The sequence below is a fragment of the Denticeps clupeoides genome, chromosome 4, assembly GCF_900700375.1.
Source record: "Denticeps clupeoides chromosome 4, fDenClu1.1, whole genome shotgun sequence".
NCBI classification, from domain to species: Eukaryota; Metazoa; Chordata; class Actinopteri; order Clupeiformes; family Denticipitidae; genus Denticeps; species Denticeps clupeoides.
In genome coordinates, this window is record NC_041710.1 from 11,743,232 (window position 1) to 11,756,674 (window position 13,443).

Sequence of the window (13,443 nt, forward strand, 5' to 3'; positions counted from 1 at the left end):
TAAAGGAGCCGCCCGTGTACTTTATTGCAAAATGGGGCTCTTCAAATCTGGCCCTTCGTTCAAAAAAAAAAAAAAAAACGTATCAGGTTTATTCACAGGTATAATTAAAGGCCAATGAGGGACTATTTAAAGAGCCCTGCTGTTATAAGTTGTATCTTGAGTGATTATAACTACAACAAACAAACTAGAATAATTATGACCTTTAGTCAAATATTACTTCAGTGTTACTTAACTGAATTATCCCAATTTGTGAATGAAGAGTGACATTTGAAACCATTGCTCATTGTATATACAGAAGCCGTGGGTAGAAAACGAAAGACTCAAAAAGCTGAAGGCATAAATATGGACACTGGCTGGTTGAGTTTTTTTTTTTTTTTTTTTTTGGACTTGATGGCCAGACAGCAGTTCTCAGGTGAACTGGGTAAACTGGTCCCACCACTGGGCGGGTGAACTGAGGGAGCCATGTGCATGTCCCTGGGATTCCCACGGTGCAACAGGTCCACCATTCGCAGTCCTGAAGGAGGATCCTTACAGTTCAATGAGATGAAAAGACACATTTTATTTACACCACTGTTCACACTGATTATGGTAAAAGAGAGAGCCTTAATATTAACACTGTTTATGAATCTTACCGGATCTGAACCTCTGCGCACAAGGTGGGAGGTGCACATGATGCTTGAGGAGAGCAAGCCTAATAGGTCCATTTGGAAAGTATTTCCATGAGTAGATTGCATTGTCATACATTTGATTGGCTGGAAAGAAAGGATGGGCGGGGCTGCACTTAAACATGGAACTATGAACAGACAAAAAAATGAGGCAAGCACCCTTAATATATATGACACTAGTGTCTGCTCTTTGTGTAATGGGCACAATTCATGAATTTTACAGTGTTTTGTCGATGGCATCCAGACATTTCAACCGGTAAACATGCTGCTAAAAGAATTCACTATGGTGCTACTGTATGCGTAGTGCAGCAATATCATTTTTTCTACTTTACATTTTGAATCCAAATAGCAGTATAAACCTGGTTTACCTTGCCAGCCAGGGCCATTATAAGCTGCAGCGTTTGCATTTGTCTCCTTTGCATGTTAATCTTTCAGCGTGCATGAGAGTGTGTATGTCTGTGTATTTGTGTGTATATATTTCTAGAGGAATCCATAAGAACGTCTGTAACAGAGAGCAGTATATAGACGCTGATGGTATTGCTGGATGGTGCTAGATTTGGGGTTGGCGTGAATGTAGCGTCTAGAGAAAGGCACCGAAGACTCCCCACACAGAGAGAGAGGGGGGGGGCATGTGAGGGGACAGACAGCGGCTCCTCCAGCCCTCCTCATTCACTCTAACAGCAGAAAGAGAGAGAGAGAGAGAGAGAAAAAAAAAAAACATAGTTGGACCACACGAACATAAAAAGACCCTCAGCAGATGGTCCTTCTTGCTTGTCACAGTCAAACATTCCCTCACCTAGAGGGAGGCAGGGGGAGGAGTGCGCTCGGGACGGGAGGACTGATGAGGAGGAGGCACTGGAGGAGGAGATCCTGGTGTGACAGACACACCACTGGAGGGAGAGGGAGACCGAGTTGTCACCTGAAAGAAAACAGTGATGGGAGCTAAAAAGTGGCTGTCCAGATCACAGACTCACCTACTTATACAGTCCCTGACAAAAGTCTTGTCGCTTATCTATTTTGTAGAAACACCTCCTATTAACCTGACTTTTAATTAATCAATTGGTGTTAGAAATAGCTCGTATCAAAAGCTAAAACCCTACTTAATGATGTTTAATGCATTGAAATGAATTAGTTTCACTGAAAGTCAAGACAGAAAGGTCCAATTTGTCGCCTGTACAGGAATTGAACAAATTTACCGCAAATATAAAAATGTGTCATCAAATTTAGTGGTGCTGTGAGATCCAAATTTAACATCTTGTATGACTTCCATGAGCTTGAAGGACTGCATCCCTGTGGTTTTTGCAAGGATTCATTCAATTTATTGATGAAGTCATCAGGAGTAGCAAAGAAAGCAGTCTTGCATGCGTCCCAGAGTTCATCAATATTCTTTGGTTTCGTCTTCCATGCTTCCTCTTTCATCCTACCCCACACATGCTCAATGATGTTCATGTCTGGTGCCTGGAGCATCTTTATCTTCTTCGCCTTGAGGAACTTTGATGTGGAGATGAAAAGGTATGTGATGGAGCACCATCCTGCTGCAGAATTTGGTTGGGAATATAAAAGGTAGCTATGATTTCTTGGTATTTCAGACTATTGATGTTGTCTTCCACCCTGCAGATCTCTCAACCCCCCCATACTGGATGTAACCCCAGACCATGATTTTTCTGCCTCCAAACTTCACTGTTTTCTGGGTGAATCTCAGGCTCCAGTAGGTCTCCTGCAATATTTGCGGTGACTGTGGTGTAATTAAACAAAAGATTCATCTGAAAAATCCACCTTCTGCCACTTTTCCAGCATCCATCCCTTTAGCAGGCTGTGGGCCTTGGCCACACATTTTTTTTTCAATTGTCTTTGGTTTAGTGCTGGAGGCCATTTCAAGACAGAATCCGACAAACTGTTGTGGTTGACACAGGGACTTCAGGTGACCAGGTGTCATGGAAAATAGGCTGGCCTTGGATTTCCGAGCCAACAAACGGTCCTCTCGAGCAGTTGTCTTACGGGGTCTGCCTGACCTGGGCTTGTCAAAAACGTCTCCAGTCTCTTCAAATCATTTTTTTATCCTCTGTACTTGACACTGAGACACATTGAAGGTGTCTGCCACATCAGCAGTGGTTCTGGTCTTCAGCCTCTTGATAATCAACACTTTAGTCTCTGGGTGAATCTTAGGCATGTTTTCAGAGGTCTAGATGCAGTTAATGTGAAGGTCTAGTGTACTGGGCTTCTTTTTATACCCACCTGAGACCTAATTCATCCCTTATTAGTCACAGGTGAAGCTCATATGACAAGTGACAACACTTATGTCTTTGCAAAACTTGACTCAATGGGCTTTACCAAGCTTTGAATATTAGAATACTTTTTTGACAGTTTTGTTTTGCGCTGAAACATTATTACAAAAGCTGTTGGGAATAAAATGAGCCATTTCTTGTAAAAAAAAATCTTGATTAGAAATATATTTCAGTAGCAGGTCAATTTGTACACAAGCGACAAGACTTTTGTCAGGGACTACATCATTTTACATAAAATGAACATACTGCTGCAAAAGGCTTAATGAATAGAAATGTATTAAGCCTTCTTCTCTTAAATCGCCCTGTGCATACCTGACGAAGATGTCTGCTACTGGCTGCTGTAGGTGATGGGGTGGAGGTGGAGGGCTCGCTCTGGCTATGCGGCTTCCTCCTGGAGGAGGGCGACCCATCCATACCATTGCCATTTGTTGGCGAAGGAGGGATGCCTGTCTGAAGCCTGGAACCCTGGGAAACCACACACACCAGGACAATCATGGCGTATGTGATTTTGACCCATCAATGATGTTACATAAAACATATGGCATAGGGCCATATACATATATGTCTTCTGGATTTATACACAATAAACAGACAAGAAGAAGATAACTAGCAAGCAGAGGAACAACTATCTACCCACCCAGCCTTCTTTTATAAATAGGGGAGGAGTCTACAGGCATGACTGACAGTTCTCACACACCCTACGAATGATTTCTAGTCATGGCCAAAAGAGAATGACAAAAATACTGGTTGTATTTTGCAGAGGGACTTTGCAATTCATCTGATCAATCTTCATAACATTCTGGAGTATATGCAAATTGCCATAATAATAAAGGAAGCAGCAATAGTTCTGTCATTCTCAAAACTTTTGGCCACGAATGTAGACAATGCATCACATCATCTCCAATTTCTCTGTTCTTTTTACTGCAATTGTCCTTGTGCACAGCAGTAGATTATAAGCACTTTAATTCTGATTTAATTGTTATATGTGACATTAGCAAACTGCACTATGCCTTATAAACCACCAGGAAAATGTGCCTCTTAGACACAAATGTGCATGCATATTTATATGGATTCCCATGCACAAAATATAGAATTTGATCTTATCACATGGCTTGCATTCTATGTATTCATGTTTGATGTAATCCAACTTTTCATGGATAATTACATACATTAAATATGTAGATTACAATCCGTGTACCCCACCCCTAGAAACTTACCTCTTTACTCAAGTCAGCATCAAGCTTATCCCTTTCAACATCCTGTGGAATAAAAAAAAAACCCAAAAAAAACAAGTCTTTATGATGCAAAGTAACTTTTTTTGAAGCATGAACCACTTGATGTTCTCCTCCTGTCTATAGTGATGAGAGTGTGTGTGTTGGTGTGTGTGTGTAATGTGAAATAATCTGCTACACAGGAAGTGAGTCATGGTACTGGGGAAATATGTTTAAAACAGGAGCATCTTACACTGCGTACTGGAGCGGAGGTTCTCTCATCACCTGCTGTCCTCCTCCGAGTGTCCCCTCTCTGTCTCTCTTCCACTGGACTGTGGAGTGGGGACGCTGACTTGCTCTGAAGTGAGAAACACCCCCATTGAAAGAAGAATGACAAGATCCAGTCCTTGTTCCAAAGGCTCACCTATCCTCACAAAACTGAGGCAGAAATCTATAGAATTCACAATCTACAACATTCATCAAAAGGGTAAGTGTTTTTGTAACGTATATTAATACAAAACTTCCTATCCATCCTCCAAAATTTCTACCATGTCAGAGTTGCATTGATACAGTATACATTTTACAGATCCTAGTCTGTTTTGATTTTACATTTTTATAGAATTTCTAATGAAAGAAAAAATAATTCAGATCCAAACTGGACCAATATTGTATGTTTGAAATGCCCAAGGACAGGCCTAAATAATAATAATAAAAAAAAGACACTAACCCTTGTAGATGTTCCATCTGAAACAAACAAATATATATTTGTCAGAAAAAGGATGAATAAAATTTGCAGCTGCTTGTAAACACGGTATCCAGGTATGCCTTCACCTCTCAGGTCCTCAGATGGGGGGTGTGAAAGGTCATCTTTTGCAACAAAGGGCCCTGAGAAGCCAAATGCTGTGGGAAGGGCAGCTAGACCTGGACTGGTCCCCAGAGCGAACCCTGTGGCATGAGGTGTTAGTGGGAGGCCAGGTGCATGATGGGACAGGTGCTGGAGTTGCTGCTGCTACAGCACAAAAAAGAAATAAATGTGTTAATGCTATACTCACCTAAACTTAACTCTTGTAGCTCTATACATACACACATACCCTAGAAGAACTTTACAAAACAGAATAACAGATGCCTTTGAATACTGATACACTTGATTTGTTGTGCTGCTTGAGATCTGTTTCCACTGAACTAGACAGTGGGTAAATAATCTACTTTTTCCACACAGATTCAAATATGATTCAAATAGACAGACTTCAGTACTGGACATTTCAGAAATATCTTAAACATATTGAATAAATCCAGTATGCATCATGCAGTAAGCACACACACACACACACACACACACACACTTACCCCAATGATGGCATTGAGTTCGGCCATGCTGACGTGCTTTGAGCGCTCCACTGCCTGAGCCACCTGATGCTGGTGCTGAAGAGAGGTACAGAGAGAGGAATACTTCCAGATATATTTACAATATGTCTTCATGTATCCAACATTCAGCAATCGCGAGGAAAATCTTCCTGCATCACACACAGTAGCAGTATGTGAGTGTGACCTTTTGTGTGTGTTATCTGGTTGACGGCAGATTATTGTGATTATTTATACTACTGCACAGAATATTAAATCTATAACGATTACTTCCACAATTTCTGGAAAAAGAAGAGTTTAGAATGGTGTTATACAGACAAATCACTCACCTCTTGGGAAAGGAAGGGTATGATCTGAGAGCATATGGCACTGAGTCGCTTCACTATCTCTGCCTGAGGACGAACACACACACACACACACACACACACACACACACACACACACCTTTAGCATTAAGTAAAAGATGAGTTTTTATGAACCAGTGCTTTCATTTACTTTCTCCTGCCACCCAGGGGCTTCTAGCTGCAACTGTAGTTGTAAGATAAAGACACAAACACACACGCGCACACACACACGCTCTCATTTATACTCACTCACATGACTTTCAGCTGTCTTTCCCCTGACCTACATAAACACTCAAATCCCACATATTTACAACAGATGGCCTGGAAATGGCCTGGATTATTGGTGTGTGTGTGTGTGTATGTGTGTGTGTGTGTGTGTGTGTGTGTGTGTGTGTGTGTAAATGTTGTGCATCCACGGGTGTGTCAGTGTGTTTGTAGACCCAATATGCTCACATCCAGGCACAAAATTAAAATCCTCTTAAGAACCAGAAAAGAGCATAAACACTGCAACAGAATCTTTGTATACGATCACACAAACACACACAGTAATAACCCCCCCCCCCCCCCCCCCCCACACACACACACACACACACACACACACACACACCAGGCCCTTTTGACAGTGCAGGAATAAATGGCCACATTTGCTGTGACAGATAACAGAGCCAGGTGGACCCAGGTGTCTGCTGGAAAGAGTCCGTCATTAAAAATGAATCCCAATAAATCAGATGACTGATCAAACTGGCATGTTTCAGGCCAGCCTTGAATTTCCACAGCCTGCTGCCGCCTGCCGCTACAGGCCCCACCTACTGACAGGCTGGGACAACTCCTCATATTTATAATGGGTAGAAACAAGGCGTAGGGAGGATTCATACGTATGTGTGGAAAAAAAGAATTTCATTTTGTTTATTCCAAAACCTATTACAGCAGCATGACCTTTTACGCGGCTCCAGATTCAATTTAAAATGTCAGACTTACTTTAATTTATTTCAAATTAATTAAAAATAAAAGTAGTAGGAGAAGGACTCCTCTTACCTGCTTTTGCATTTCAATGTTCAATCCATAAGACATCTCGTAGTACTGCAGAAAAAAAAAAAACAATATATATATATATATATATAATTATATTAATTATTCCTGGTTTAATCCTATAGATAATCTCTCTCTCTCACACATACACCTCATTGTTATTACAGGTTCCACAAACATGTAGTTGTCAGCGCAGAGCCCCCAACCCCAGAGGTTCTGAAATGAAACCCCAACGGAGGTCCACTGCATCGTATTTTTTGACCTCAGTCTGCACCGCACCGCTGGCTGCACTGCACTCCCGGTGGTCAAATTGCATCATGTTCAATAATTCGCCTGAATGTGTTTTAGATGGAATTGATTTTACATGCTTACCTACCCACAGGTTTAATAAATAATCCAAACATGAATTATGGGCTGACTGTAAACTGTTGTCAAGCATCAAAACATTTCACTGGTTGCATTAAAGAGTTGACATTTTCCAGCCACTGAGCTGCTACTGCTTTTAGCAAACAGGCCTGGCTGCACCCATCTAAATACACACACACACACACACACACCTACGCAAAAGATTAGTTGAAAGTAGTTTGGGGTTGTTTGCTTCAGAATTAATTCGAGTCCAATCATCTGTGTACCGGATGGTGTGGCATGATGGATAAGTATCTACCTGTACGCTGGAGCATTGAGGTCATTAACCTTGACCAAATCTTCAACTCTTTATTGTACCGCTCTCCAGGCCTTCACCAAGCAAACTGCCTTCTGATGCAGCCAAATATTTCAAATTTTGAGTCGTCAGTCCAGAGCACCGGCTGTCATTTTTCTGCACCGCAGTCCCTATGTTTTCGTGCATTTTTGAGTTTCTTGGCCTTCTTTCCATGTCAGAGGTACAGCTTTTTGGTTGCCACTTTTTCATGAAGACCACTTCTGGCCAGACATGGTGGAGATGGGTGTACAGATGGGTGTACCTGGGCCCCGTTGGTTCGTGCCAGTTCTGAGCTGATGGCAGTGCCATCTTCTGATCTGCTATTTCTCTCTGTTTCCTTGGCCGACCACTGTGTCTACAATTCTCAACTTTGCTTGAGGAGAACAAACCCCGGTCTGTTTTGAAATCTTTCTCTGGAAAAAACCCTGCTGGTGCAGTATAACCATCTGATCTGGCCACGGCATGTGATCTGTCTTCCCCAACCTCACCTTGGCTGTTCGGCTCTTTCCGTTTCGTGTTTAATGACTGTGTTTCAATCTACATGCAAAGCTGAAGGCAAAGGTCAGTAACATCTAATAATGAGTATGATAGAGGTATTCCTTTTGTTTGCATTTTGTAAATGGTTGAAATTTTTATTAGATATACGTTTACAGCATTTCCCCCCGCACACCTGCACAGTACTCTACATATACGTGCATTTGAAAATTCTGAAAGGCCATTTAATAATTTCATTGTTTTAATTATGGATTCAAATATAACTTAGAGGTAAATCCACATAACAATGTTTGTTAAGTGCTGGAAAAAGATCTGTACCATAACAGAGTGTCTCTGCATCTCAGTCTTCTCACTGGCCAGTTTCTCACACTCCATCTTCAGACTGAACACAGATAGAAACAAAACATATTGAAAAAGCACCGAAAATTCAACATTTGCCATAAGTAAGTGTACCAGGTCAAGGCATACAACTCTTTCTGCAGGCCTGCCTCATACCATACTCACTCCTACTGGGTGGAATAAATCACCCTGCATGGTAAGGAGCTGAAAGTTTGTCGTGCTAAAAAGCACTCAACTGAATTTGATCAGATTTTAAAGGTCACAATGAATGTTGCTGAGACGTGGGCTTTACTCCGTTATTTCCAACCTTTGTACACTGTGTTTGTGCAGCAGTTCAGACCAGGGTGAACATTGCTGTTCACAAGGCACTGGTCACCAAACTAGGGCCCGCCAGCCATGTCATTTTGCGTGATCTACTGCAATTCCACATGGGAGCCAAACTCCATTCAGTTGTGTCCAACTAAATTTCTCCCGGTCCGTGACTCTTACCAGTACACACGACCATGCAGGGACTGCAGAGTTCACGTGGTTCACGATTATAACCAGGAAGTGAAAGATCGGTTAATTCAATGCTTTTGGCATTTTAATTGGATTTTTTTCCAGTTTGAATGCTTAAAGTTTACATGTTTATTTAATTATACCTATTTCTTAATTAGGCTGCAATTTCTGTTGATAGCATGGCAGGATGATGCCAATATAATATAATATCAGACTGCAATAGGCCTTGACTAAATCATTAAATGTAATATTCAACAAGGTAGACCCGGCAAAGATCCAAGACATTTGAGGACCGTTGCACTATAGAGCGAATAAAATATGTTAACAGTAACACACAAAAAGTCATAGAATAATTTTCATCCTTAATGTCAAGAAATAAAGAATATAACAATAGTCTAATTACAATAGGACTTTGCATAATGTTGTAATTACTACCTGTATCAATTTTATTCAGCCATGCACTTATATTGATTCACAATGAATAATGTACTATAAGGTGGAATAATAGTGGAAAAGTCTGGATAGCAGCGCTGACGGGTTCTAGCAGATTCCCACAATGAAGCGATCAAGGCTGACCTTGCTCCATCGTACCTGTGGTACTGGGCCTGGAAGAGCTGGAACTCTTCTTTGATCCGATCGAGGGTCTCCAGGACCGTGAACTTCATGTGCTGACCAGGCAGCAGTGGAGCCTGGGGCGAGATAAACTTTGATCAACCGTTGCTCCGTCGTGATCGCGCCAACTTTCAGGTAAAATAAAAACTAGAAGAGTGTGGGACTTTTTTTTCTTTTTAAAGAGAGAGATGAAGAGAGTGAGCTTCTCCAGGTAAGTAACGGAGTAGTAAAATAACACGATCCACACAACCATTTCCTAAAGCCACTTATCCATGTCAGGATCTTTGTTAACTAGAATCTGTAAAATCACACACACACACACACACACACACACACACACACACACACACACAAGTCTGGCCGCAATAACTAAATTACATATATGTTATAAAGGAATAAAAAAAAAAAAAAGTCATAAACCTCATATTTTTCTCTATTTCATATTTCATGTCTAAAGAAGGACAGCAAAATAGGATCCCTTTTACTGAACAATCTGTTTGAAATAAGTGTACACACACACACACACACACACACACACACACACAGAGTGCATGTCAAACACACCAAATGTTTCCTCTTAAAGGACGAAAAAGAGAATGTCAAGTGGACGTTCCCTAATTCAGTGGTAATTACGTGCCGCGCCACAGCGGCAGCGCCGCAGACACGAGGCAGTGCAGGACCAGCGTGCCGTGAATAACCGTCTGCTGCTGAAATATTTAGCTCACAGTGCATGACTACACAAGCAGCGCGAGGGCAGGACGGTGCCAGCAGTCTCCCAGAAGGCGCGGATGGTGTGTGCATGCGTAGAAATCGGCATGTTTGTGTTTATATCAGGGTGTGTGTGTGTGTGTGTGTGTGTGTATTCTGGGAGTTCAGACACACACGCCCTCTACAGGACAGCTTACACGATACCGTGAGCGATGGCTGCTGACTGGGTGGTGAGGAAGCAGAGCGCAGACACGGCTGATTTAGTCTGAGTGACTAATCTCCCGGCATTGTGCACTACGGCCACACAATGGCCCCCCCCCTCGGCGAGATCAGGGGTGGGGGTGCTGTTATTTTTGTGCCGTTTTTTTAAAGCATTAAAGGATTTAATGTATGGATAGAGGATAAATGCCAGATGGCGAAGGATAACAGCACACACACACACACACACACCCCCTCTGAAGCCCATATGCCTTGTATAATCATAACACACCCAATAGAGGAGAATGAACACACACACACACACACAGACAGCAGTGATTAAGGTCCCCACTGCGCAGCTCTTAGTTTAAATGACCCACGAATGAATAAATAAGTAAACACACGCTCGTACAAAGCACCGCTTCATCATGGTGGCCGCTGAGACACAAAAGCACAACCCTGCGCTGCCACAGGGGCCTCGGCGGGACGCGGTGACAAACACCTGCCTCTCGCCGTGACACAGGGCCCTGCACTGGTCGACTCGGGAGGCGGCCCGGCGGAGCTGGAATCAGTGGATGCTGACTGAGGGACATCCTGTGCACCACTATATTCAGGGTGTGTGTGTGTGTGTGTGTGTGTGTGTGTGCCCACTGGTTTGATGCTCTGAGGCCTACTTATCAGAAGTAATTAAAGCGATTTTCTTTGCAGTTGGATGAAGGGATAAAGCATAATCGTATACGTGCCGGGGACACTGCAATACCTGCAATTAAGCATATTTTATGCCATTTTACTGGTCCAGTAATGATTGTAATTGTTGAAATATCCACAGCACGCATTTGTTTTTTTCCCCTCAAGTGAATTTAAATACTGCACCGGGGTGTCGTTTGCGTCAAACCATCGGCAATTACCGATCGAAACCATGACCCTGATTACCCCGCGGTAACTCTCACCTCCGCGTAACCCAAGACCCGGGCGTAACCTTACCAGCGGCGGCGGCCGAGCGACACTCACCTGCGCCCGCCCGTGGGGATACATGGTGTCAGGGCGCCGAAGTACCGGGACCCTCGGGACGCGGCGCGGGAGGAACTTCTGCTTCCTCCTTTTCCCTTTCGTGCGCTCGTCGGTGCAAAACAGCGTCGACGGCGGCGGCGGCGACGCGAAAGCCAAATAAATAAAACAAAAGACGGAGAATCACGGGCTGGTGTGGCGCGCGCGCCCGTGGCGGAGAAAGGCTGCGCAGCGCGCGCCCGCGTCCTCCTCCATCACCGGAACAACGTAAACACCGCACACGTCCGGCGACCGACCCCGCGTCTCACCGCTCGGCGGGGATCCGGCGGCCTTTTCCAGCGTCGGAGACCCCAGTGCGCGTTACGCCGAAGCCTCGGAGCCGCACATGAACCTGGCGGCGAGCTAACGCGCCGTTTAAGGTGGCGCGGCGGGGTTACGGCGGCTGGCGGCCGACGGAACGGGACAGGGTGCCCGAATCCCCGCTGGAGACGGGGTCGGAGCGCTTCCGCCTGAGCCGAATTACCCCGAGGTGCCGGCGACGTTGATTAAAGGCATTTTTCAGAAGGAAATAAAGAGGTTGGAGTGTTAATGGGTCGCGGAGACCTTAACGCATCTTTTTGGCTGAGGTCTCCAGATCACCTCTCATTCGATAAAAAGGGAAACGCGACGACCCAATGGGGAGGGCTAGGACCCACGTTGGGCGATGACGTAGGCAGGCCAGCGCGCCCAATCGCCTGCGCCGTGGACAGGACAACGGAATTCTGGTCCGTGTAGTTCTCTTCCGCCCTCGGAGGCGCAGTCCCGCGTCAACGGTTGGCGTGTCGGTCACCTCCCGTGCCGCAGCCCACCACAGACAGCGACACGACCACCGTTCAGCGGTTCAGACGAGCATCACAAATCTGCCAGGCTGCCATGTTGATATCCAAACTGTCGCATTTCCATCCTAATGGCTGCTGTGGGCAGAAGCAGGTTATGACATCACCCAGGCACGATCTTTCATTAAATCTGCGAGCAGGGCCTGACACATCTGATTGCTGGGCGATGCGGTTGTATTTAAATTTGTTTTACATGAGAACAAGTGGCAGTCACAGAGCGGCTCCGTGGGGATCACGAAGCAGGAAACACGAGGAAGTGAACTTGGATTTAATTTGATTTAACTAGGCTGCAGATTACTAGATGGGTAATCGTGGTTTAAAACAAAGACGATGCGTTTACAGATGTGGAGCGATTGCCATCTGCAAGCGTGGCTGAAGGTGACCACAACAAAGTCAGCGCGACTCAGAATAACAAGACTAGTCCACCCTCCTCGGGGATGAAAGTGGAATCCGCCACTTCCCCGACCGACGGGGAGCTCGGAAATCTAACAGATAGAAAAGGGAAATGAGAGAGAGAGAGAAGGGCCGACGCACAAGAGGAAGCAGGGAGGCCATCTTAGACGAGCCCTGCACAGAAGCTGTCACAGTCATCCACGGATAATGTCTCTATAATCTAACTATGACAAGAGATGGGAGGGGGGGGGGGGGGTGGGAGGAGAGGAGGAAGGAGGCATGAGAAGGAGGGAGTAACCAGTGTTGAGAGTTCTGAGGATCTGGATGTGCACTAGTGTATGTGCGGCCCTGGTGAGTGGTGACAGCGAGAGCGATGGCAGCACATACTGCAACCGCTACCACGTGGCAGTATTCATACTGTCGAATATTACATTATGTAAAACTGCACCAGTCGTCGGGTCGGCCCATTGTTCGTTATTTGGAGAAGATCTAGAAATAGAACGGGCCGCACATCCCCTCCTCTGATAAAAGGAAGGATCTGACTGTTCCTAATTTGGACAGACCCTTGCACTTGTCTCATTTTCGCCCTGCATGCCTGCAGCGGTAGGTGATTTGTAGAAACCAGACATTCATTTTAGAAAAAAAATAATAAAAAAAAAAGTTGGTAAGAGTTGATAATGAAGGTCTTTATACCATTCAAATGATTATTAAAACTAATACA

At 44.3% G+C, this 13,443-nt stretch overlaps 1 protein-coding gene across 4 annotated transcripts; it reads right to left on the reverse strand.

Annotated features, from left to right (window-relative positions):
- Window positions 1–336: 336 nt before the first annotated feature.
- On the reverse strand, window positions 337–12,045 carry tle2c (TLE family member 2, transcriptional corepressor c). Of its 4 annotated transcripts, XM_028975235.1 has the most exons (15): window positions 11,458–12,040; window positions 9,505–9,617; window positions 8,410–8,473; window positions 6,903–6,947; window positions 5,853–5,915; window positions 5,509–5,583; window positions 4,993–5,170; window positions 4,889–4,905; window positions 4,415–4,519; window positions 4,168–4,209; window positions 3,263–3,415; window positions 1,462–1,584; window positions 1,034–1,339; window positions 633–752; window positions 337–527 (listed from the first exon to the last, which is right to left on the reverse strand). In XM_028975235.1, exons 1-12 carry the CDS (start codon window positions 11,479–11,481, stop codon window positions 1,462–1,464), a joined length of 1,002 nt encoding a protein of 333 aa, XP_028831068.1. In that variant the 5' UTR covers window positions 11,482–12,040; the 3' UTR covers window positions 337–527; window positions 633–752; window positions 1,034–1,339. The 4 variants fall into 4 exon arrangements, with proteins under 4 accessions (XP_028831068.1, XP_028831069.1, XP_028831067.1 ...); XM_028975236.1 differs by having other exon boundaries at window positions 633–1,339; window positions 4,993–5,167; window positions 11,458–12,045; XM_028975234.1 differs by having other exon boundaries at window positions 633–1,339.
- Between the last annotated feature and the right edge of the window lie 1,398 nt (window positions 12,046–13,443).

Bases quoted from the DNA above. Each gene is read 5' to 3' on its own strand.
- tle2c (XM_028975235.1), bottom strand. From the start codon at position 11,481: ATGTATCCCCACGGGCGGGCGCAG. The intron at 5,584-5,852 runs GTGAGTGATTTG...ACCTCTCTTCAG, and splicing joins TACCCTTCCTTTCCCAAGAG to CACCAGCATCAGGTGGCTCA. The intron at 5,171-5,508 runs GTAAGTGTGTGT...TTTGTGCTGTAG, and splicing joins AACTCAATGCCATCATTGGG to CAGCAGCAACTCCAGCACCT.